The following is a 26600-nucleotide window of genomic DNA, read 5'->3' as shown; positions in this document are numbered from 1 at the left end:
ATTTTAGATGAATAAATTAATAATGTAGGAATCTATAAGCTCTAGAACCATCCGACAGTTGTTAGGATCACGTTTTACTCAGTCAGAGTTGTTTAAACAATTTCAAATTGTGCTGAAAGAGTGCAAGAACATGTTTGATATATCAACGTATGTCGATATATCGTAGCTATAGGGGCCAATATATCGCCTACGGGAGATACGAAAAACACGTCAACTTTGCACGAACGAAAGCACAGGACATAGGCAAGGGCGATATATCACCTAGGGAAGGCGATATATCGGCTCCTGGAGCCATTTTTAAATCTTTGTGGATTTAAAATTAGAAACAGCCCCAACCACTTGGACTTGCTCTTGAATGTTTTACCGAGTTTTGGGCATCTGTTGAAACGAAAATTCAAATCTTTTCAATTTATATTCATTTATTTATTCATTTTAAAAGGGGTTAGTTTCACTCCTTGAACTCTATAAATAGGACCTAGTACTCATCTATTTCACTCTTCATTCAAGCATTCTTCAGTGCATCCAAGCTGCTAAGATTACTCAAGAGAGAAAACACTTGGGTTTTGGGTTAAAAGTTTTTCCAATTTAATCTTTTCTAAACACTTGGGAAGTAAGATAGAGTATTTTTTTGGTATCGAGGTGTAGATCAAAGTCATAGTCCATTCAAGGTATTCTTATCCTCAGATTTAGTTCATCATAGTTCTTTTATTTTCTTTTAGACCCTAACTTGATTTTATGACTTCTTGGTTAGGTATTTAAGTTCTTGAAAGTTAAGGTTCTTCGGTAAGTTTCTACTTTGATGGTTTAGTTCTCTTTTTCATCTCCTTTTCTTTAAAAACTCATGGTTTTTACTGTTGGTTTTAGGAGTGTTCCAATCCCGTTCTTGTCTCCAATATCTCGGTTTTTGGTAAGGAAAATATGTTAGATTATATGTGTTTATATGATGTGTTATGATATGTTTATATGCTATGATATGTGCTATGTATATATGCATAAATATGTTTCGTAGTCACTTGGGGCTTATAGTTGCTTAGATAGCAAACCCCAAGATTTTTATCATTATCGTGGATTAGAGTTATGATTTACCCTACCTCGATTAGTAGACTGAGGACCTAGATGGGTTATCATATACTATTTTTTTGATCTAATCTACCTCGATTAGTAGACTGAAGACCTAGATGCTTTATCACATGCCACGGTAATGAGTTAATGACCATTAATATTGTAGTCCTATATGATATACGTTTTTACGTCATATGTTTTATAGTATATGCTTTATGATATAGTCTTATGATCTATGATATATGTTTTTAGTAGATTTTCCTTGCTGGGCATTAGGCTCATTGCTTTTATTTTAGATGGTGCAGGAAAATGAACTTGGAAGGCGGGACAGATTTGTAGCAGCTTGACATGTGTATTGGGGATTGATTGATTGAATGGACTGCTGAAAGAACGAGGATGACGTTGTTTAAAGTCTTTTAATTTATGTTTATGTATTTCTGCACTTAGTATTTAAACGATTGATTGAAGTTTATGTTTTTATGTTTTATGTATTAAACAATGAGTACCCATACCTTATTTTGTATTTCGTACCATATTTTGGATTTTTAATAAAGTTCTAATATTTTATGTATGTATGTATTCCAAAATAGTAGTTATGTTTAGTAGTTTTTATTTGTCCGAGGTCTAGAATTAGTCGGGGCATTACACCACTTCGCTATGTTCTCCCGATAATACTTTTATAATCTATTCAATTCAACCCAAATCACAATTATTATCGAGAAATAACTAAAGCAATATACACAGGGACGGACCTACATTATCCTTGGGGGTGGCCTTGGCCCCTGGCATATTTTAAGAAAAAAACAACTGTGCATGTGTAATTTTATTTATATCCAAATGGGCCACCCTTGTAAAACAACCTATTCTATTACTTTGTAAAACGTTTCTTATCTCATAGATAATTAGAAAATCCCACTTAACAAATAAAATTAAGTTGGGCCTTGATAAAACATGAAAGTTGAGCCCAATAGTTTAAAATAAAAAATAAGCATTCATATGCAATGTTTAAAGAAAATAAAAAAATTTAAGTCCCACTAGTAAATTTAAAAATTAAAGTCCATAACATAGTTATTTAAAACTCGACGCTTATGTTGATCATTTATTCGTTCATAGGAAACCCCCATGCCATACACACTTAGACGTTGGAACTCCCCACATCACAACGCGTGCTAGAGAGAAACCCTATGTATTACCTGAAAGGGGCAAAGTAAGGGGGGTGAGCGAAAAGCCCAGTAAGGAAGTACAACAAAATCAAAGATAAGACAAGAAAGACATGTATAACATAACATAACAATTCATCGCATAATCGAACTCATATCTCATAATCAAAATGAAACATAGTCATACATTACATTCATTCAACATAAGCATACTCTTTGTGATCATGGCACCTCTGTTGTCCATGTCACATCTTGAGGTGACCAGTATAACTAGGCTGGTAAAACCTCCTTTATGAGGTAAACAGGATCTCAGGTCCTTGAATAACCTTGGTGCGTCTGCCCTTCGAGTTATGTCATATCCTTAGTAACTCCTTTGTTGCGTTGCGTTGCGTTCAACACGCCAGCAACCATCTCTTTTCATTCATCATACAAACACATGTAATCCATTTCACATCAAAACAAAGGAAATACATGTTGCATCATACTTGTCATAACATTTCAAGATAGAATTCCATTTTCCATATCACATGATTCATCATCAAAACATAGCACATTATTCTATGTAACATACAAGTCTTACCATTTCATAGCATACACATAAAAATTATATCTAACTTTCTTATCTCAAGTCCGAGCAAAGAAAAATGAGAAAAACTTCACAACGAGCCTATAATCATAATCAAATGTTGTCTCTTTGAATTCCATATCAATACTCACCCCCAACACATATACCCCACGTGTGCATGGGCCATGCATACGTGGTACAAGTTGCCCAATAATTCCAAACATACACATTTTCACATAAAATCATAAAAGAATAATGCTAATTCTACCTATTAACCCTTCATGGTTACAAAGTAAAAAACCATATGTTTAAACAATAGGAATATATTTGAATCTAAAAATGCATTTGCATGCGACATGCATACGTGTGCGCGTTCTTAAAATTTAACATTTAAAAACAATAATTCCTACATGCTTATTTCTTGCCATTTTAAATAAAATTTAGCAACATAATTCCAATACCATTATTTGTTTCTTTAAATCCCAAAGTTTGATTAAACAATTTAATTCATTTAGCCTTTCCTAATTTCTCATAAAATAATAATTCCATTTGTTATTTTAAATAGCATAGAAAAATGACAAAATTTGTAGCCATTTAGAAATACTTAATAAATTTATGGTTTCCTTTAGAAAATAACTTTTCTAAATCAATAAAAAAATTACATGTTTAAATGTGAAAATTTATAAATTTAAAGTGTGGGAAAAATGTATTTTCACTTATATTATTTAAGACTTGAATTATTTAGGTGTAAGACTCATTAATTTAAAAATAATAATTATTTTAGCTTAATAACTCAAAGTTTCAGAAACTATTAATTCATTCAAAATCACAAACTTGGATTAAAAACTATATTTTCCTTATAAAATATACACAAAAATCTGCATGTATATTAATTTGATAAAATCACCATTTAGATGTGAAATAAAAATGCCTTTTTATTTACTTAAAAATCAAATATCACTTGAGGCATCACATATGCATTTCAAAACTTTGTTTCACCATTATATAAAAAAAACATCAAGCATAATTTCAACAAATCATGTTTAAACAATGCTCAAAAAATGCTTTTATCCATTTAACAATTTACCCTAACCTTCACCTACACTTGAACACCACACTATTACATCTAGCATGAAATTTAATCAACACAAAATCAAACACCAAATAAGACCTTATGCTGAAACCCTCATGATTAACATCTTATGTTTCTTTTGCATTTTTACAAGAATATTTAAAAGACAACATTATCATGACATACACCAAACTAAACTTATGCCCTAGCATGTGTCTATTCGCATTCTTGCATTCTTGTTACATAAACAATTTGATTTAAAATAACCATGAAAACATAACCATAACATTTCATACTTCTTGTATAGCCAAAAATTTATATTCATGCTTGCCTATATACACCACACGCCCAAGCATACATAAGCACATAAAATCATAGAGCCCACACGCCTAGGCCATATAAACTTTATAGCAAAACCCTTAAAGAACTACTCATACCTGATCCATATGCATATTGCTTTTCATGCTCTTGTGGATTAAAGACAGAAAATAATTTTTTTCAACATATAAGAACATCACCGATCAATCATTAAAACACACACCATTAGTATATATACAAAAATTTCACAACAACAATAAGAACCATTTCAAGGATAGAGGTTCAATTACCTCCTTTGATAGAAATCAAAGAACTCAAAATAACCATTGTCACCCTCTTGATTGCTAGCCTCCAACACCTTATCATCATCACCAAATCATTAGACCAAACAAGCCGAAATCTCATATAGATCAACATAAGGAACCAAAACACACTTACTCTTGTAGACCGAAACCCTAGACCACACTCCCTATGCTCTTGTCAGATTAAGACCTAGCATTTCCATGGATTCCATCAAACATAGAACCAAGAAGAGGAGGAAAAGAAATCATAATCCCAAACTCATACCTTAGGGATTTCGAAATGTCCTTCTTCTTCTCCTTCTTTCTTTCTCTCCTTCTCTCCTCCTTCACGTTCTCCCTTCTCCTTCTCTCTCTAGAACTTGGCAGTCACCACAAATGAGCCTCCAAAGCTCATTTGTTTCCCTCTTAACCTAGGCTAGACTCTAAAGGAAAATTACCCAAAATTGCCTCCAATCTTTCCCTTAACCTTTGCATGTAATCAAATCAATCAACAAGGAAACAGAAACTAAATCACTCCTCCTTTTACTCCATTCACACACACACCTCTCACTTCCTCTCTCTCTCTATACACGACTATGTGTGGCCTTTTCACACTAATATTCTCCTATATTTTCTTTCCCAAAATAACATAAATAGCCCACAGCAAATCAATTCCATTAATCACCTACCATTATCTAATTTTCTTAACTTTTAAAAATAAAAAAAATTAATCTAAGAATAGACAGGTAATTTCTCTTCTTCATTTCCCATTCACATGCCTATCATTCTCTTTCCCTCTTTTTTATTTTATTTTATTTTTAATTCTTTAATTAAATAAATAAATCAAATAAAAGGAAATAATGTTTAGGAAATCTATTGCATGCTCACCATGCAACCATGTACATGCACACACCCAATTGCTAAGGTGCATCACTACCTACCATGCACCTTGGTGCATTCAACCAAAACTCATTTTCTTACTAATTAAATTAATAATTAAATAAAACAACTAACAATTAAATTCACATAATTCCTACCAAACAATTCAAATAATTAAAATAATTCCTAACACTTAACAATTATTAATAAAAAAAAAAATTGTGGGCTACAACCCTCTTAATAAATAACTTATATTATATATAATAGGTTTTACGTTTTCTAAATGGGTCACCTAGTCATATATCTTATTTGTATACAAATGAAAATGATGTATTGCATTATATTGGGCCTATTTTATTTGGGTTTTAAAGGAATTTTAATATAATAATTTTGGAGTTCTTTTATGTGGTTATAGAGAGAAAGAGAGGTCATTCCTCTTTTCTTTTCTTGCTGAACACGAACAACTTCTCTTACTGTACGCGAAGGAAGAGGAAGAGTCTTCTCTTCAACAGGTTAGAGTTAACCTGATTTTATTTTTTGTTCATATGGGTTTACTTATTAGTTATTACTATTTATCATATAATTACATGTGAGTAGTTATATCCGAAATGTGTATTACTTCAAAGGAAAATACAGAGAGAGAGATATTTGTTGTCTCTGTTGACTAAAATGAATTCCTTTTTTTTTTCCTCTCTAAACTTTAGCAGAAAAATCACCATAGGAAGATAAAGTCCAAAATTGTGTTTCTTGGATTGGAATAAGTGATTGGTTCTGAGGCAATCGTTTTGGTCTTATCAGGTAATTTAGTTTCCTTTTTCACTTTAATTTATCAACATCAGACATCAATGGATATTATTTTGATGAAATATGTATATATTTTTTTAAATTATTGATGCCATTGAATATCTAAAAGCTTAATTGAAATTAATAATATTTTGTCATACTAATTAGAAGCGACGGTAAGTCTACACCATTTTATATATTGACAAAATGTATGTTTTTTAGTTAAATTATTTTTACCATTGAATTTCTAAAAGCTTAATTGAAATTAATAATGTTTTGTTTATTATTGATAAGTTTGATTAACAATTTGATTAATATATATATATTTATAGTTTTTATTCATAGATGAGAAAACCATCAACAATTGACACATTCTTTAAAAGAAAGAATGTTGAAGTTTCAACATCTAATGCACATTCAGATCCACCTGTTGATATTGATCATGTAAATTCTGAAAATCGCGCTACAAAATCTTCAAGAGTTGATATTAAAGAAGGGTTTGATTTCAATTCATTAAAGCGTGATCCAGGACTACGACAACAAATATGGGAGTATCCAATTGAGAAGTGTGATGAAGTTCGTAGAGCTTATATTAAATCTGGTCCATATCAGAGTATACTTTCTACTTATCCAAAATCATGGGGAGCGCATTCACGTAGTTTCCAGTCATCTTAGTTTAAGCTATTTCCTTCTTGGTTGGAATGTTCTCTTAATGTAGATGCTGTATTTTGTCTACCATGCTAAAGATGGACCCCCTGGATTAGATGCATTTACTATTAGTGGATTTCGAACATGGAATAAGGTGGGAGGAAAACATTGTTTGTTTTTGGCACATATTGGACAAGATCCCACTTCACCTCATAGAAACACAAAGAAAGCTTGTGCAGATCTCATGAACTAGCCAGCACATGTTGCAAGAAGGTTTGCAAACTTCAAATCATAAGAAATTACTGAAAATAGACTTCGGTTGAAAACTTCAATCAAGGGAATTAGATGGCTTGCATTTCAAGGATTGTCTTTTAAAGGTCGCAATGAGTCCATAACATCATGAAATCGTGGAAACTTTGTAGAAATATTGAGTTACACAACTTCTTGTAGTGATGAAGTAGCAGAAGTTTTAGATAAAGCTCCTCGCAATGCCTCATATACATCACCAAAAATTCAAAAACAGATTTTGCACGTCTTGGCAAATAAAGTGAGGAATGCAATTCGTGAAGAAATTTGTGATGCAAAATTTTGTATAATAGTTGATGAAGCATGAGATGAACCTAAAAAGGAGCAAATGTCAATTGTTTTGAGATTTGTTGACAAAGATGGATGTGTTCAAGAACGCCTTTTCGAGCTTATTCATGTTAAAGACACTGCCGCGTTAACATTAAAGCAATGTATTTTTTCTGTCATCTCTAATCATAGTCTTGATGTTCATTCTATTCGATTACAAGGTTACGATGGTGCAAGTAACACGTGTGGATAATGAAATGGTTTGCAAGCTTTAATTTCAAGTGAATGTCCTTACGCTTATTATGTTCATTGCTTTGCACATCATTTACAATTGGCGTTAGTTGCTGCATCTAGAGAAGTTATTCCTATCCATCAATTCTTCACCAAGTTAAACTCTATTGTTAATATTGTTGGTGCTTCATGTAAGCGTAATGACCAATTAAAAGTTGCTCAAGCTGAAAATATTGCTCATTTACTTGAGATTGATGAACTAGAAAGTGGGATAGGGCTTAATCAAATAGGTTCTTTACAAAGGGCAAGTGATACTCGTTGGAGTTCTCACTTGAAATATATTTCTAGTCTCATAAAGATGTTTAGTGCAACATGTGAAGTTGTATTAAATATTATTGACGATGGCACTACTTCTACTCAACGAGGAGATGCTGATGTAACTTATGAGTCGGTAAATTCTTTTGACTTTGCTTTCATTTTGCATCTCATGAATTTTTTTTGGAGATTTCTAATATACTTTGTCAAGGTTTGAAACTTTAGTCTAAAGATATTTTAAATGCAATGCTTTTGGTTTCATCTACTAAGATCCTCATTCAAAAGCTAAGAGAAGATGGATGGGACGAATTAGTTGATGAGGTGAAATCTTTTTGTGAATCTATTAATATACATGCACTAGATTTTAGTGCTCATTATACTGTAAGAAGAGGAAGGGCTCGTTGCCAACAAGATGTCATTACAGTGGAGCATTACTACAAATTTGATATTTTCAATGTAGTGATAGACTTCAACTTCAAGAATTAAACAACAAAATCAATGATAACACAATGGAGTAACTCATTCTTAGTTCATCTTTAGATCCAAGAGAGACGCGTGTATTATTCAGAATTGATGACATTTGCAAGCTGGTACACAATTTTTATCCAAAAGACTTTACAGAATACGAGATGATACAGCTAAGGGTGCAATTTGAACATTTAGTTCATGTGCGGCAGCTTCATGATTTTACAATTTTGGCTACTATTTATGATTTATGTCAATGGTTGGTAAGAACTAGAAAAGCAGAAGTCTTTCCTGTTGTGTATAGAACGGTAACTCTTATTCTTACACTTCCAGTTTCTACAGCTACCACATGGTGTTCTTTTTCAACTATGAATACAGTGAAGACTACAATTCGCAATAAGATGGAAGATGAATTTTTAAATGATTGTATGCTATTGTATATTGAAAAGGAAATCGTTGAAAATTTTAGTTTTGATTCACTTATAGATGATTTTAGTGATATGCAAGAAAGACGTCTTGTATTTTAATATTGATTATGAATTTAATGATGTATTTTGAAATATTAGTTTTACTAAAATTTTAATAGTTAGGCCACCCCTATTGTCTAATCCTGGGTCCGTCTCTGAATATACATATTCCAACATTATTCTATTCAAGTCAACATTGATTAAAACAAGAAAGAATCAAAGGACAACAAACCAATTAAATAATTAATTAATTACAAATATGTATCCTTGAAAAATATATACATATGTAATTTTTAAATGGATTTAACAACTTTCAATGACCTCATGCATATAGCTTCAGCTATTTTATCAATGATTTGGAGGGAAAGAAACTCAATAGCTCATAGAGCACCTGCACTTCCTTATGACATACTTTGTGGGTCGGTTAGTAGACATATTCACAAATGGGGTGCCTCGGTAGATTTGGTTCAAAACCGCCGTTGGTCCAACCCCCCACATGGCTGGATTAGTTTCTCTATATATGTGGCTATCACCGATAGCGGTAGTTTTCTGGCAGCGTTGGGTCGTGATAGCGAGGGTCACATTGTTCATGCAATGGTGGACAAGGTGCCTCAAACAGATCCTACGCAGGGGGAGGCTTTAGCCCTTGTTATGGCAGCTAGTGCATGAGTCGAGTTGGGCTTCGATGCATTGATTTTCAATAGTGGCTGTTCTTGGGTTGTTGAGTTTCTTAAGGCAACGGGCATGATGAGAGCTGCTTTGTTGGAAGACTTTGCTATGAAGTTCAGAAACCTTTGTAGCCGTCTGCAGCTTTGGGAGGTGACTAAAATCCCGAGGGGAATCAACTTTGCAGCGCATAATTTGGCAGCTGCTGCTAGAAAGTATCGATGGACTGGAAGAGGTTGGACAAGGAGATTTTTGATGATTATAAGGTTTATTATCCACCATAACAAATTGGGTCGTCACTGAAACTCAGTTCTATGTTGTTGGATCTCAGTTCTATGTTGTTCAATAGTCATTTGTCTCTTTTCTAGTTTGAGAAAGCTGTGTTTTTCATTAGTTTCTAGTTGTTGCTAGTTCAACTCTACGTTATATTAGAATTGTTGTGTGTTTTACAGCTAGTTTCTGGTTTGGTCTGCGTTGTGCTGCCTTAATAGCCTATGTATTGCTGGGCTTTTGTGTATGGTTGACAGTTGGTACTATTGTTTGTTGTTGGAAAAACATTAAGAGCATGTAGCGAAATTGGCATGGTGGGCCCATTGTTTGAGGAAACAACAACAATAAAAAAAATTCATCACTCATATAGACAGTTTATATGAACAAGAAAACATCCAGAAACATTAACATAAAATATTATTAATCATGCAACATAGAAACATACAATATATTTATATATAGCATATAAACAAAAAAAAAATCAAGAACATAAACCATTACCTCTTGAAGCCTATCAAGTGTCCTTGAGTCTTTTAGTATATTTTTCGATCTTCCTATCCAAAATTTTGAGCACTCAAACCACGATCTTCCAGAGTGTTCTCTACACCTCAAGATGTGTGTGGACACATAGAGAACATGAGTTTGTATTTTAGGAATCACAAGTACTTCTCAACACATGAGAACTTGGATTATGGTCTGAGAATGACTGGAATAAAGAAGGAGAAGAAAGACTTTTTGTCTGACAAAAATTCTGAGAACTATTTTGAATTGTGTATTGTGTTGTCTTGTGTGTTTTCTCTTCTTCTTCTATATCATTTATAGAGATTTATATTACCTTATTATTCCTAATAATAATAGTAATATAATAATAATATTATAATGATGATAGGAATTGATTTAGATAAATATCTAACTTACCAAATTTGAAAAAACTATTTTCAAATTATTAATTAATTAAATAAATAAAATAAAAACAACACTGATACAATATTAGTGCAGTTGGTACATGCATGGCACAGTCTGTAGTGCACCAATTTTTTTTTTAGATTATTTAAATTTTGTAATTTATTTTATTTAAATGTTAAGTGTGATGAATTGTTTTATTTAAATGTTGTTTATTTTATTTAGTTGTTGTTTGTTTTATTTGATTGTTTGTTATTTTATTTAATTGTTAGAATTGTTTGGTATAATCTTTTGAATTTAAATTTGTTAATTGTTTGTTTGGTTAATTATTTTAATAAGTGAATAATTGTGTAACATGTTTATTTTACTATTAGTGTTATATTTTATATAAGTGTGACAATTGATGTGATTATGTGGGATTTGGTTGAATGCACTAAGGTGCATGGTAGATAGTGAAGCATCCTAGTGATTTAGTGTGTGCAAGTTTATGGTAATAAGATGCACATGTGTAGATTTTCTACACACTTTTATTCCTTTATTAGATTTATTTTAGTTAATTAACATGATGAAAAAAAAAATTAAAGAAAAGGAAAGATGGTGGGCGTGTAAGGCAAATGGGAAGGCAATAATTTCTCTTTTCCTAAATGGGTTTGGTTTATATTTGATTTATTAATATCAATTGTGTAATTTATATTTGATTGATTGATTGATCGTTGTATGAAAATTACATTTGATTGATTGGATGTTATTTTATTTGGTATAATTATTATGTGAAATATTAGGAATTTCTTGAAATCTTTTCTTTCATTTTGATTTACCTTTGCCGTGTATGTGTGGTGTTGTGGTCAAATAGGTATTGTAAGAAGTTTCCTTTATGAGGTGTGAAAAGAAATAAGGAAAAGACCCATTTATTTATTTATTATTATTTATGAAATGATACAGGAATTTATCAAGACAATTATAAAGGAAGAGAATAGGAAACTATAGATCATTCCACCCTAGAGTATTCGGCCAACCCATTATAAGTAGAAAAGAAAGAAAAGTTGTTATTCCTTTTCATCACACCAAGCCACCAGCCCATATAGTTGTATAGGGAGAGAGTAACGTGGGGAAGGAGGACAAGAACAAGGGTTGTTCAATTGTGTAAAGAACTAGAGGTAACATTTGTTCATGATTTCTTTAAGACTTTTTCTTTCTTCATTTTGATTCTAAGCTTTGTTATTTTGGATGTATGGTGTTTGAAAATCCTCTATAGGTGACAAGGTTTTCCTGCTAGAGTGTTCTTGATTCAACAATCAAGAGAGGTAATGGTCTTTCTTAGCCTATATATTGGTTTTGATGGGTTTATCTTTGAGGTATTTGATGGTGATGCTAATGGTTGATTATTGTAGGATTGATGATTATGATTTGTATTTTTAAGAGAATATGATTTGTTTAAAAAGGGCTCATGGGTATGATTGAGAAAATGGATTTGATAGGGTTTATAATGAGGTTATATTTTATGTTTATATTGCTATGGTTATTTTTTTTTTAATCTTTGATTTATGTAAAATGGCAAATGATGATTTTAGAAATATGATAAGAAATATGTTAGGGTTATTATAAAGGCATGTTTATGAGATATGGTGTTTATGAATTTATGTATGTTATTGCCATTGTTATTGTTGTTGGATTTCATGTGTAGATTCAATGGAATAGAAAAAAATTGGTTCTATAAGATTTCATGTGAATATGTTAGTAATATTCTTAGAATTATGTATATAATAAGAGTATGATGAGATTTTGGACATGTATGATTTTATGTGAAATTTTTGGGATAAAAGATGAATCTCATGAGAAATTAAGCTTGCTGATTTTTGTAAATAATTGGGTAAAAGTTTGATAAAAAAATGATTTGCATGCATAAGTAATGTCCTTGATGTTATATTAATTTTATGAAATTAAAAGGGGTATTTTAAGTCCCATTAAAATGATATTTTACCCAAATAATTACCTACAGAATTTTTATTGAATTTTTGAGAAAATATGAGTTTTTAAATTGAATATGGTGATTTTTAAAGATAAAAATAGTAGCTGGAATTTTTATAAGAAAATGTGAAGTGAGTTTCACTAAAATGAATTTGATGAGTTTTTGGAACAAATTATTTTCCTAAGTTATGGTACTATTGAAAAATGGTATTTTAAAATGGTAGGAATGCATATTTTGATAAGTTATGATTTTCCTTTATTTTAATTGAGAAAAATATTTAGATTATTTTTTTTTGTGATTTTTGAAGAAAATAAATGATGGCTGAAAGTTTGTTTTAAAAAGGTTAAAAATTGTTATTTAATTGTCACATATGGATTTATGTTACATAAAACTAAGTCTTAAATAATTTAAATAAAAATATATTTTCCACACTTAAAAATATATTTTCTCATATCATTTATGTAATACAATGATAAAATTTATTTTTCTAAAGAAACATATTAAAAATAGGTATTTTAATTAATTCCAAGTTTTTGGTTAATTCTTTGTAATTTGAGATTAATGAATGAAATTGTCACATATTTTATTTTTAAGCTAAATCAAATTATTTTATAAAATAAAATAATGTTTTGAGAAATTTAATCAACTTAGAAATTTTAAGAAAAATAAAGCATGTTATATGTCTATTATTTTTAAACAATAAAAGTAAGAAATGTAGAATTATCGTTTTTGAAAACGTCACAATTACGTAATGTTCCCACGTATGCATGTTACATGCAACTCCACTTTTACGTCCAAAATTATGTTTATTATTCAACTATGTGGTTTTTATAAAAGGATCATGCATGTAAAATAGGTAAAATGAGCATTATTCTTTTATGGTTTTATGTGTAGTTAAGAATAATTGTGTGTTATGTGTAACTGTTATTATGCGTGCATGACCTATGCACACATGAGTTGTATGGAAGGGCAAAATAGTAATTTTATGAACCTAAGAAATGTTGTTTTGATTATGATATAGGCTCGTTGAAAGATTGTGAAAATTTCTTAGCTTGGACCTGAGGTAAGGAAGTTAGATAGATTCTATAATTTTATGCTATGAATGGTAAGACTGTTGTATGAATGAATTGTTATGAAATATGAATGCCGTAATGTGATGATATGTTGAATATGATATGTGAATGGATGTTAGATACATCAAACAAGTTACGATGTTAGATACATCAAACAGATTACGATGTTAGATACATCAAACAGATTACGATGTTAGATACATCGAACGAGTTACTATAGCTAAAGATGTAACTCCTCGGGCGGACGCGCCGAGGTTATTCAAGGACTAGAGACTCCTGTTTACCTCATAGGGTGACATGGACAACTAGCGAGCCATGCTCATCATGTATGTTGTATGATTGTGATATGATGATGTATTACGATTACGTTATGATATGCAATGATGATATGTTATGATTACGTTATGATATGCAATGATGATATGTTATGATTACGTTATGATATGCAATGATGATATGTTACGATTATGTTTTTGATATACCATGATGTTTTAGATGAACGTTAGTGTTTGTATTTGTTGTATTCTTACTTGCTTATTTGTTTGTACTTCCTTACTGGGCTTTTAGCTCACCCCCCTTACTTTCCTTCCAGGTAGCAAATAGGATTTCTTTATGGCATGCGTGGTGACGTGAGGAGTTCTATCATCATGCACTACTACAAAACTGTACTTAGACGACATACATGAGACAAGAGTTTTTGTAGAACTATCGTCTCGTGTCAGAAATTGACATAACACAACAGTAGCCCTCAAACTATCGTGCCATGCAAAATTAAACATCCATGAGACGACAATTCTAGTAAGACTGTCGTAACATATCTACTTTTAACACGAAACAACATTTTTACGAAAACTGTTGTCTCATCCAATACAATTTTTTTAACCAAGTACTAATTAAATTTTTAACTTTTTAAATATAATTTAGTATAATATATAAATATATTCATAAAATGTATTAATTAATAATTTACGATATAGATTACTTATTAGTTAAAAAATATGTTTTTTTTTAATAATTTGTAATATTAATTGTTAATTCAATTAGTTATTATATATTTAGTAAAAGAAGTTTTTTTTAAATAAAAATTCATTAATGATACTTATTATGATGATGTTGTAGTATAAATTTTCTTTTAAATATAATAAAATTAATTTTTTAATATTTTAATTTAAAACAAATTAAATTTAAAATATGCTATGAATATTAAAAAACAATAATAAATACTTAAAAAAAATTAAACAAACTAAATTTAAAATATGCTATAAATTTAAATATGAGTCATATTTTAAAGAAATACATCCTATAAATTAAATTTAAAAAAATTAAAAAAAATTAATTTAAAATATGTTTTAAATAAAATATTTGAATTGGGGCTTAATTAGGATCAGGGATTCATTTTTTCTCTGCATAAAGAAGAAGAAAAGACTACGGATGGGTCCTCTGCACCCGTGCTTCTCACCGGCGTCGCCTACTACAAACGGAGGTGAGGGTGAAGGCGACGACGACGACAATGACGCCTACTACAGAGGGAGGTGAATTCGACGACGACGTTGCTGGGGTTCTCCGCACCTGGGGTCCGTCAAAGTCGCCCGTTCCGTTCTTCCCTTCCGTCGAAGTCAAGACCCAACAAGTATTGAATCCTCTCTCTCACGGTAAACTTATATCTCTGAAAGTTTTTGAAACTTTAATCTCTAAAACTTTTTGAAACATTAATCTCTAAAACTTTTTGAAAATTTGTTCATAGGGAACCTTTCTAACCTATGGCAGACTTACTCATTACTCAAAGCTTATTGTGCAAATCGAAATCGTGAAGTTCCAAAAATAAGAAGAGACTTTGATTGCATCTTTAATTCTTTATCATTATTTTCTTACGATATTTATAATCTATTTTCCTTCAATCAATGGCTTATTATTAAGAGAAGTCTTTTGCTCTGAATTAGATTCTTTTCTTCTCCAACTCTTTGGACCCAAGGAAAAAAAACCGTAGCTTTTGTCCTCCTCTCCTTCGATTTCCGATTTTCCCTTTTTTGTAGAATTAATGATGCTTATTTTGTAGGTTAATTTCTTACTCTTTGATGTAGAACATTGCGGTAGAACCATGTAAACTTATTGCTTTGTTCTTGTTTGTTTTGATTATGATTAGAAGTTGTTACTTGTTACAGACCTTGACTTGCTCTGTGTTGGATTGGTTCTTGAATATGATTTCAGATAAAAGTTCACTAGAAAAGAAAATATCACTGACACCAACTCTTTTGTTAAGCTGGAAATGTGTCGTTGGCAGTAACTTAAAGTTGGAAATGTAATCTTAAAATTAGGCCAAAGTTATCAGGTTTTCTTTGTAATTGGATTTTTTTGGCTTTAGGTAGGATGTTTGTATAAAAGGTGTTTGTACGAATAAAAGAACTCATAATTTATAGGTGAATTATATTTTATTTTCAAGAATGAAAATATTAATTTTTTTTATTCCTTAGGCTATGAAGGAAGGTGTGTGTACGAATAAAAGAACTCATAATTTATAGGTGAATTATATTTTATTTTCAAGAATGAAAATATTAATTTTTTTTTTTATTCCTTAGGCTATGAAGGAAAGAATGAGCGATCTTGCCCAGAGTTTAGGAATGCCTCAAGGCCTCAATGATGTGCTGAAGTAATTATTTCTCCCCCTTGTACTTGTCTAGTCAATTTTGTATACAAACCAGACATAAGTGATAACTTTGTAAGGGCGATAAGTTAAGCATTGTTTAATTTACTCTTTGAATGGAAAGATAGGTTTTTGAACTGATATATCTATGGTCTCAATACCAATAATGAATGTTTCATATTTTTTTCACTATTTTGAACTAACTTGATCATCAGCAGTAGCACCATACAACTTAGAAAGAACACAGTAGAGTGGATGTGAGCAAGAAATGTGCCAATGGCTTTTCCTCCTCTCCTGGTAGTTCATTTTGACTAATTAGATTTTCTTTTATTTTTGTGATGTAAGAAGTGAATTATATATTTATTTGGTACTGAAATACTGCTTTTTCTGCCTATGCACATTACTCTTGATTATTACCATTTCACGGACGCTCTACTTTCTGCATTCGAATGTGGTGTGGGCATTTTTGGTGATTGAAAAATGTCTTGCATTGAAGAATTTTTCTAATGTTTGAATTTAAATTTCTGTCTTGCATTCCCAGTTTATCAGAATATACAAGACAGAAGTGAATTACATGAGAATATAATTACTGAACTTGAATGAATGGTCACGAATCATTCACAAACTTGAGGTCAAGGGGTTCAGGGTTATGTGATATTGCAATTTTGGTTGTGGATATTATGCACGACTTAGAACCACAAACAATCGAGTCATTGAATCTTTTGAAAATGAGGAATATTTAGTTTATTGTGGCATTGAACAAGGTGCACACTATAGCTGACCAGTACTGGGTGTCTTCCTTCACCATTTGCTTCACATTTTACTCATGTTTTTTTATTCAATTTTTAAATTTTCAAGTAGACAGACTCTATGGGTGGAAAAGCACCTACAAGCACCAATTGTAAAGGCAAAGAAGCAACAATCTAAGGATGTCCAAAATGAGTTCAACATGAGGCTCACTCAGGTCAGAAGCTTTCCAATTTCTTTTTCTTTTATACTTTGTCTGTTCGATTGTACTAATAAATTTCTTAAATTTGATCGGCTCATCAGATTGTTACCCAGTTCAAGGAACAAGGCTTAAATAATGAGCTCTACTACAAAAACAAAGAAACGGGAGAGACAAACAACATTGTACCTACAAGTGCCATTACATATGATTTACTAACTCTGGGTTCATATTTCAATGTAACTTTTTATTCTCTTTGGACTGTCTGTTTTTGCTTCCTTGTCTGATGTTTTGGGTTTGGGGTAACTATTTCAGTGGTGAAGGCATTCCAGATATGTTGTTACTATTGGTTCAATGGACTCAGAAAACTATGGTTGAAAAGCTTACTTTTAGCAATGAAGTGCAGGTTTTCTTTATTTTCACCATACCATTACTCAACTCTCAGACAGTTAAAACTAGTTTAATCTGATTAAATCTCGTTCTTTTTGCCAGTGTATTGTATTAGAGGTTAAGGTCATTGAAGGTCATGGGACAACTATTGACGTTTTACTAGTCAACGGAGTGCTTCATGAAGGAGATCAAATTGTTGTTTATGTCCTGAAAGTAAGCATCTTTAATCCTTCTTCAAAATCCAGCCTAGAGTCTGAGTTTGTAGTTTGTGTAATTCATTATTTTTTCTTTCGATTCATTATTCATATGAAAAGTTATAGATATTACATTAAGATTTTCACTAATTATTTTCAATATGTATTCTATTTTGAAGGGACCAATTGTTGCTAGCATTCGAGCATTGTTAACACCCCTTCCCATGAAAGAGCTCCGTGTCAAGGAAATCTTTTTCCTGAGAAACTAATATTATTCTTGGAGAATCTTCCAGAAGAAATTCAATTACTAATTTTATATTGTGTCTTTCATAGAAGCCTCACCTAAAGTCTTTCTCCACTTGGAAAACTAACTAAAGTAAATCTAATGTGAAGAAACTAAATAGAGAAAAATTGCAAGGAAATTTACATTTGGGCTCTAACATGTGCTGCCAATTTTCCTCCAAGGGTTTTTCTTTACTTTACATTTAGGAATTCTTGTTGTCTATACTGATATAAGCTTTCCATGATTTACTAATTACTCCCAATTAACAAAAGTATTATTGTTTATAGGCCACCAAAGGTGACAAGGTGGAACATTTCATTAAACTTGAATTGCACAATGTCTTGCACAAAGATAATTTTTATGGATTGGGCTGGCGAACTTTAAATCATTAAATATGTTTTTTTTTACCGTTTTGTGTGGATATTGTGTCCCTTAATCATAGTTCTGAAATATTTTGATTTTGATTTATCGTTTGTTTGATGTTTAGGGAACCTATCTACATCACAAGGAAATCAAGGCTGCACAGGGTATAAAGATCACATCACAGGTGATTATTCTTGCTAATCCTCCATGCTTTTTAAGCCCTAGCTCTTTGGAATTGAACTGGTTACTGATGAGGTCCACATCTGAATTGAGATTTCTTAATTTTCTAATAAATGTTTTATGCTGGGCCTTAAGCATGCTATTGCTGGTACTGGTCTATATGTGGTGGGCCCTAATAATGACTTGGAAGATATCAAGGAAACAACTATGGAGGATATGAAGTCTGTCATGAGCAGGGTCGACAAGAGTGGTGAAGGAGTTTGTGTGCAAGCATCTACTCTTGGTTCCTTGGAAGCATTGCTGGAGTTTCTTAAAACCCCATAAGTAAATATTCCTGTTAGTGGTATAAGCATAGGCCCTGTACACAAGAAAGATGTCATGAAGGCCATCGACAATTAGGCTATGATGACAAGGTAATAATCTTTCCATAATCCATCACTGAAACTCCACTCATTCACAAGCAATCAAAGTATAGCAATTTATCCAGATATTCATCCACATGCACAGCAATGCTAATAAGCACGCCTCAATAACATCATGCAATAGTCAAGGGCCAGGCCCTATCAGTATCTCATGCTCCCTATTCATCAAACAGATATCTACAATCATATCTCACTCAAATCATTTAAGCACACAACCATGCATACACAATTACCAAACCCCGAGTTGAGCTTGTCTCCCACAGCGAATGTACATACCCAGCAAGTCTTCAGGACCCATAAACCTAGGACGCTCTGATACCAAGTTGTAACGCCCTGGATAGCCAAGACCGTTACACTGTGTGTTTATAAAGTGCCAGACTTGCTAATCAAGTTATTTAAATAAAACCGTGTTATTGAAACTATAAAGGAACTAGGGTTAAAAGCGTTTTGGTCTCAAAAGCCACATTTTCATTAAAAAGTATCATCTGTTACATGGGATCCCAAAAATAATAAATTTAAAGACCGTTTACAAAAGACTCAAGGTTTATATACAACAACCGGCCATGCTAAGGAAAAACAAGTAGTTAGGTGACCCCTGTCCTGCTCCACTCCTCGACCGTGGCGGCCGAACCGCTGGCTATGTACATTCCACCTCGGAGCTCTCCACCTCAGGCTTGGTCCAGCTTGCCCTTGCCTTTACCTGCACCACGTAGCACCCGTGAGCCAAGGCCCAGCAAGAAAACACAACAGCAACAAAGCATAAGCAATTAGCAAACAAGTCAAAACCCCACATTGCACTACATAATCTCAACCATATCATCAGTCCGTATAATCAAGTATTCCACATACTAGGCATGTCAATTCATATCATTTACAGTTCACAAATGATAACTAGGGCTAGCGCCCTCAGGCTGCTCCCTCCGTTATCCCATTGTCCTTGGCTACCAGTGGCCAATCCGCGCTCTGCGCGCTAAAACCATGTACGGCACTCTTAGACCGCTTTTACATGTCCCATGGTGTAATACCAACATTGACACGATACCACTCTCGGGAGCACTTACTCCCATCACAATCATACAACCGGGTGCAGTTTTCTTACCTTTCAATTTACTAGTTTCTGATGCCACGAAGTCGCAAGCACGATCCTCTACCCCGAGCCTCTCCAAAGACCTAGTCACAACACAAATGAAACACCCTTTGTCACTAATCAATCCAAAACTACTTCCCGGAGCCAATCCCACACTCTCGAAATCCCCCAAATCCCTAAAACAATGCACCGAAGACATCCCCGAACCCCCGGAGCAAAGGCTCAAAATTGCAAAATCCCATGCTCTGAAATTGGCCTAGCGCCGCGGCGCCCAGCAAGTCAGAGAACTTGCTCTGCCCAGAAACAGCCTCGCGCTGCGGCGCACAAGAACAGAGCCGCGGCGCTCCTTCGCGAGCCCAGAAATCTGGGTTTTCCCTTGCGTTTTTCCCGAACCCAAATCACTCCAGATCACCCCAAACTCATACCTAAGCCCCAAAATCAACTCAAAACCCCAAATAAACCTTTCAACAACCTACAAACATCATAACCTAGCTCAATTATACAACCATTCACAGAATTCACACTTAAATTTCAGACTCAAACACTTGAACCAAAGCTTGAGAAAAGTGCAAACCAAACCCTTTAGATTCTTAAATCATAATAGCTACGAAAATTAAACATGATACACTCTTACCTCAGTCCAGAACCCAGCTTGAATTCTCCTCAACTCTAGCTTCAAATCACCTTCTCTTTTGATTACTCCAACTCTGAATTCATGCAAAACCAGCCACTAACTTGTTTCAATTAATGCTTATCCTCTAAAAAAACTAGGCTTGAAACTTAAACAAATCATGGATAAATCCTTACCTCTGAGTATTCTTGACCTAGGCTTGATTGATAACTTCAAACCCCCTTGATTCTCCTTCCAAGAGCCAAATTCAGCTTCCCTCTTCTATCTTTCTTTTGCTCTATTTCTAGGTCTCCAAAATTCAGCATAAACCAATTTCCTAAGTGTTATACGTGACTAACTTTTCTTCTCACCTGAAGCTCATCTATTTATTGCCAAAAGACCACTTTATCCCTCCACTAATTTCCCTTCCTAACTAAGCCTCAAGGGCACACTTGTCTTTTTACTAACATTACAATTCTACCACTTTTCCAACAAAACCTGTTACTCTCTATGGTTACTAACAGTTACGCAGGTTACCAAATCACCAGTTACCATTATCTAGTTTTCTAGGACCGTCTCGGCACGTGCATCACATTGATATCACCACACCCACGTGGTACAAATCACATAGCATAATTATCACATAACATAATACACATAGTCATATACCATGCTTAAAATCACAATCATGCATCTTAATCATTAAAATCACACATAATCTCCATTATGCCCTCCAGGCACACTAATCAAGGCCCTTAAGCCTAGTTAGTGAATTTGAGTCGTTACAGTATGAATTCATTTGAACTTCAATGTTTGTAAACATCAAAGTTGAGTTTGGTTTACTATAACGGAAGATTATTTTCCTTAAATTAATTACCTACTAATATAAATTGGCTAACATTATACATATAGTATAACTTGCTTAGATATATTAGTGATTTTATATAATCTGAAGGATTTTACTTTTTGAGGCCACTACAAATAAACTGTTTTAATATAGAAATCTAAAAAGAAAAAAAGAGCGCATAAATTGATTCAAATGTCAATCTTAATTTAGTCCTAATATATGATATCAATCTCCCCTTTAAAAATATACCATAGTGCAGATTTTCATTGCATTTTCCCTTCGCAAATTGCATTCAAATAGAATAGTTTTGACTAAATTAAGCATCTTTTAAGAGACCCTTTTAATCATAATCCACCTCTTAATCTCTAATTTTGTTAAAACTTTAATGCTGACTTATTATTTATTATGATGTTATGGTTCAAGTGGGAAGGAGCTTAAGTGATAAGACATTAGTACTGCTTAATTACTTGATTAATTAAGAAAGAAACATCACTAATTTGAATCCTTTCTTGGATGTATAGTGGGTTTCAACTAAACATAATTTTTTTAGCCTATTCTAGTAATTAAAAATTTATCTCAGATCTAAGTATGTATTTAAAATTCTATAATCAACTTAATTATTAATTAGACCGTCAAATGTTAAATATTCGAATCACAAATTTATCATTGTGGCAGTCATCTTTTTCATATTTCCACACAAAACAAAGTACAAAAAAATCTATAGAAAATCATATAGCATATCCCCTAATTTACTAGCCTAGCCATCTATCACAATCAACACCAACATGTCAAACAAATCAAACAACACACAGGTTTTCATCCATATATCACCGTAGCACACAAAATTCTCAGAACCTACTTCACTAAGACATGCAAGTTCTCAATCTTCCGTTATCACCGCAGCACACATAATTCCCATAACCTACTTCACTACGGATAAATATCTAAGATATTTAAACTCCACTAAAGTAATACAGTTATCATTCAAATTTGTAAAATATTAAAAAAATTTAAAACTAAATCAAATACAACATACCTCTTGCAATTAGCTACCAATCCAATGCTTTAAGACTAATCAAAATTCCCAAATGTGCGTCATCGAGCGGCGTTCACCTACCAGCCGACGTTCAAAGCAAACCAACCCTAAATGGTGTGATTGAATAAATCCCCAAATGTGTAGTGATGATGGGTTTTCTCTTGTGTTTTAACCCTATAATTTCGAAAAAAAATGATAATTTTTAAGCGTTTTACTTAACAATTTTAATGACTTATTTTGGGAGTCCTTAATACTCATTAAATCCTAAACAATGTCATAAATACCAATTCCATCAGATCCGAAACTAAGGTTTTTTAGTGGAGTGTAGGTTGAATACAAAATAAATTACAAGAAAATGCATCTTAGTTTGAAACTTTCACATATAAAAGTCTTGTTATAGTAGAACCATAAATAATCTGCTTATGAGGGTTTGAAATATTCTTCAGAAACATTACAATTTGGACTAAAAATATAAAAGAAAAAAAATACATTTTCAGCATTTCTACTCGTAATATGAATTCTATAACTAATATTTCAGATTCAAAGATTAGCAAATAAAATCCTAAATCTAAATAAGAGAATAGAAGAGCTGACATTCAACTCAGCAACAATGATCCAAAAGACAAAAGATCCCTCATTTGAAAAAACAAAACCTATCAAAATTATTATTTTGAAAAGCACAATAAGCTACCCAAAACGAATGCATCAAATAAATTTGAGCAATTACCTTTCAACAATGCAAATTGGATGAAGACCTTAAACAATTTAAAGAGAAATCATATATGAATAACACGAAGACAAGGAAAGACCGGAGCAAGATGTAAGAGATTAACAGAGCAATAAGTAGAAGAAGGGAAAAAGAAAAATATTGTGAAAATCTCTAGAGAAGAGATAAAATTTTAGCTGTTAGATATAACTAACAGTTGAGTCATTTTCTTTTATTATATATTGTATATAAAGATTGGTATCTCTATTGCAATCATCCCCAACACCACCAAAAGCAAGACTAAAAGAAAGATGACAATAAATACTCATGTATTTATCACGAAATACTCATATATCATCTTTATACATTACTCCTAAAAGGACACTCATTTTTGCTTTTCTGGTCACTCAATTCTTATATAGAACCAAGTATTGAGAATTAGTCTCAAAGCCAACAAATTTGGAAAATCCTCTTCAACATTCCGAATAAATAAACCTGTGGAGTACTACCAATAATCTATATACAATAATAAAAAATTAAACAATAAGAGATGGATCATGCATCTAATCATTCAAACAACATATACTTTAAATCAAATATAGACACCTCGTGCTCCCAGACCAGAACTTGTCGATTCAAAAAAATCAATCTAACACATAAAATCAATGAAGTTCATAGCAGAGAAATTAGGCATCTTGAGGTAATAAGTAGTGCTACAATACCTCAATTTTGAAGATGATGATCAGTTTCTAGCCATTAGATCTCACATAAGAACAAACTAAGGAAAATGATAAATCCCACAATTCAAATCTCAGTTTTGAACCCAGTTTTAAACCCAAATATATACAGAGATCTCAAAACAAAAAATATATACCCAAATATCATATTACATATCTCCATTTTGAACCCAGATATTTAAAAAATAAAAGGCTGAGGAAAAAACTTACCCGTTCGACCTCTTCAATGAAGACACAGTGGACCCTCGCCTGCGCCGTTCAAGCCCTCGCCATTAGAGCTCTGTCGATATCCCTTCATTGTCGACCTTAGCCCCTGCTTGTCCCTTTTTCATCGAGCCTTAGTCCACAGCTGAGAGAGGATGAGAGATTGAGAGCCAATGGTGGTGCCAAACCAGAAAGGGACAGAGAGAGTGACTCGCAATATATATACCTGAACCCACGGCTGGAACTGTGAGCAACCAGCACCGCCGGAGAGCTTGCTGGAGCCGAGACCTGCGCCACCGTGAGTGCTGGAGCCGCGGTAGTGCGCCGCCATGAGTGCTGGAACGCTGGAACCACCGTCGACGCCGCCAAAAATGCTGGAACGTCACTGCCGTCGAGCGCCGTTCACCACCTGCTGCGTTCATCTCCTTCAGCCGTTCAGCCTTTGTCACGTCGTTCAGCCGTTCATCTCCTTCAGTGCCGTGTGGTTGCTGTGGGTTTTGAGTAATAAAACCCAAATGTGTATAGTTTTTTAAGTATATGTAACCCTATAATAATTTCGAAATATATGGCTGTCTTTTGAGAGTTTTACATAAAATATTTAAGGGCTTGCTTTGGGAGTCCTAAAAAAGTATTAAGGACTCCCAAAGAAAGCCCTTAAAATTATTAAGTAAGACACTTTTTTTTTAGCCCAGATTTTTTAGGACTCGCAGATTCTTTTAGGACACTCATTGCGAGTCCTAAAAGAGTATTAAGGACTCCCAAAGCAAATCCTTAAAAATATTAAGTAAAACACTTATTTTTATAGCCCGGATTTTTTTAGGACTCACATTTTCTTTTAAGACACTCATTGCGAGTCCTAAATTGCGTTTTTTCAGGACTCTCAATGAGTGTCCTAAAAACTTCATAAATATTTTTAAGGACTTGCATTTATGTGCGTGTCCTAAAAAAGTGTCCCGTAAAGGGTATTTTGTAGTAGTGCAGTATGCAAAGCACCTCCACTAAAGTGTCCTACTACACTAGTACTCGGATCTAGGTCACATGTATTCATAATACTAGTAGACCGTACTAGCAGTAATTAATCTAAAGATTCCATTACTTTATTTTACTGCAAATTATTTTAAGTTTATTATCTTAATCTCGATACTCTCATACCAATATGAGATTAAGACCACATAGATAAAATTTAAAATTTTCTTATATTTACTTAATGTTATCAATATAATATCAAGCATAGTCTATGTATACATAATAATTTAATTCAATTATTTATTTCATTTAAAATATTTGTCAACTACAATTACTTTGAAAGCACTATTCCCAACATTTGTTGCCTATTAGTACTATCTTTTATCTAATGAATTACTCCTTCATTCGAGGCGAGATCTTCATAAAAAAAATGGAATTAACAACTTTAGAAGATGCAATCGATAATGTATTTATATGCATATAAACATATACGAAAATATAACAAAATATTGAAATTTGAATACAATTTATTCAATAAAATATATATACCTATAGCTGGGAAAAGAAGTTTATAACACAACTTCGACAAGTAAATAAAATCAGAGAGAGGCAATCATAACGACAAAAAATCTTGAAAATTTTAGATTTGATCGTTCTTTTTTATATATCCTCTCTCTAGATAAGTTTCAAAAAAGTAATTTGAAGAACACTTTTTTTTTTCATTCTAATTTCAACTTTTATTTAGGCAAACAGATTAGGATGAATATTCAAAATTTACGATGAATATTCTGTCTAAAAGAATGACATATTTATATAAGTTAATATATGTAGCCGCTTTGGTATGCTCTTTTTTTGGACGCACAAGTATTTAAATTTTTTATTTTTGGTACATAAAAACTCAAATTGTTTTATATAGTGGTGTATATTGTAGTTATTTAGGACATCATGCAAATTTTTAGAAAATTCTGAATAATTTAAGGTATTGAAATCCAGATTTAAATCATTTTTTGCACGTGTGCTTATTTTTTTTATACACATGTAAATAAGTTGTTTGAATCTTTGTTTTTGGCATCCTAAGTAATCTAGAATTTCCTCAAAAATTTTGTCGATATCCTAAATAATTATAATATATTGCCATATAAAAACATTTGGGTTACAACTAATATATGTACCAAAAATATAAAATGATATATTGCCATATAAAAACATTTGGGTTACAACTAATATATGTACCAAAAATATAAAATGATGTAACCTAAATTATTTTATATAGTTGTATATTGTAGTT

General features: G+C 32.4%; 1 protein-coding gene and 1 long non-coding RNA gene across 4 annotated transcripts; both read left to right on the top strand.

The window, feature by feature from the left end:
* The first annotated feature begins 5710 nt into the window (after nucleotides 1–5710).
* LOC133782146 (uncharacterized) lies at nucleotides 5711–16224 on the top strand. 3 transcript variants are annotated; one of them, XR_009870346.1, is made up of 7 exons: nucleotides 5754–5849; nucleotides 6042–6135; nucleotides 11601–11815; nucleotides 11914–11962; nucleotides 14293–14498; nucleotides 15083–15352; nucleotides 15863–16224. It is a non-coding gene; the product is annotated as an uncharacterized LOC133782146 (long non-coding RNA). The 3 variants fall into 3 exon arrangements; XR_009870345.1 differs by lacking the exon at nucleotides 15863–16224 and adding an exon at nucleotides 15445–15859; XR_009870344.1 differs by lacking the exons at nucleotides 11601–11815; nucleotides 11914–11962; nucleotides 14293–14498; nucleotides 15083–15352; nucleotides 15863–16224 and adding an exon at nucleotides 6453–8986 and having other exon boundaries at nucleotides 5711–5849; nucleotides 6045–6135.
* Nucleotides 16225–17131: 907 nt separating this feature from the next.
* Nucleotides 17132–18140, top strand: LOC133785054 (uncharacterized). The gene is made up of 5 exons (XM_062224316.1): nucleotides 17132–17305; nucleotides 17392–17472; nucleotides 17603–17693; nucleotides 17780–17890; nucleotides 18051–18140. The coding sequence occupies exons 2-5, from the start codon at nucleotides 17426–17428 to the stop codon at nucleotides 18138–18140; spliced, it is 339 nt and encodes a 112-aa protein (XP_062080300.1). The 5' UTR covers nucleotides 17132–17305; nucleotides 17392–17425.
* The last annotated feature ends 8460 nt before the right edge of the window (nucleotides 18141–26600 follow it).

Source organism: Humulus lupulus, chromosome 6 (assembly GCF_963169125.1).
Source record: "Humulus lupulus chromosome 6, drHumLupu1.1, whole genome shotgun sequence".
Lineage (NCBI taxonomy): Eukaryota > Viridiplantae > Streptophyta > Magnoliopsida > Rosales > Cannabaceae > Humulus > Humulus lupulus.
The sequence above is the reverse complement of the archived record's forward strand: the minus strand, read 5'-3'. Positions and strand labels throughout refer to the sequence as shown.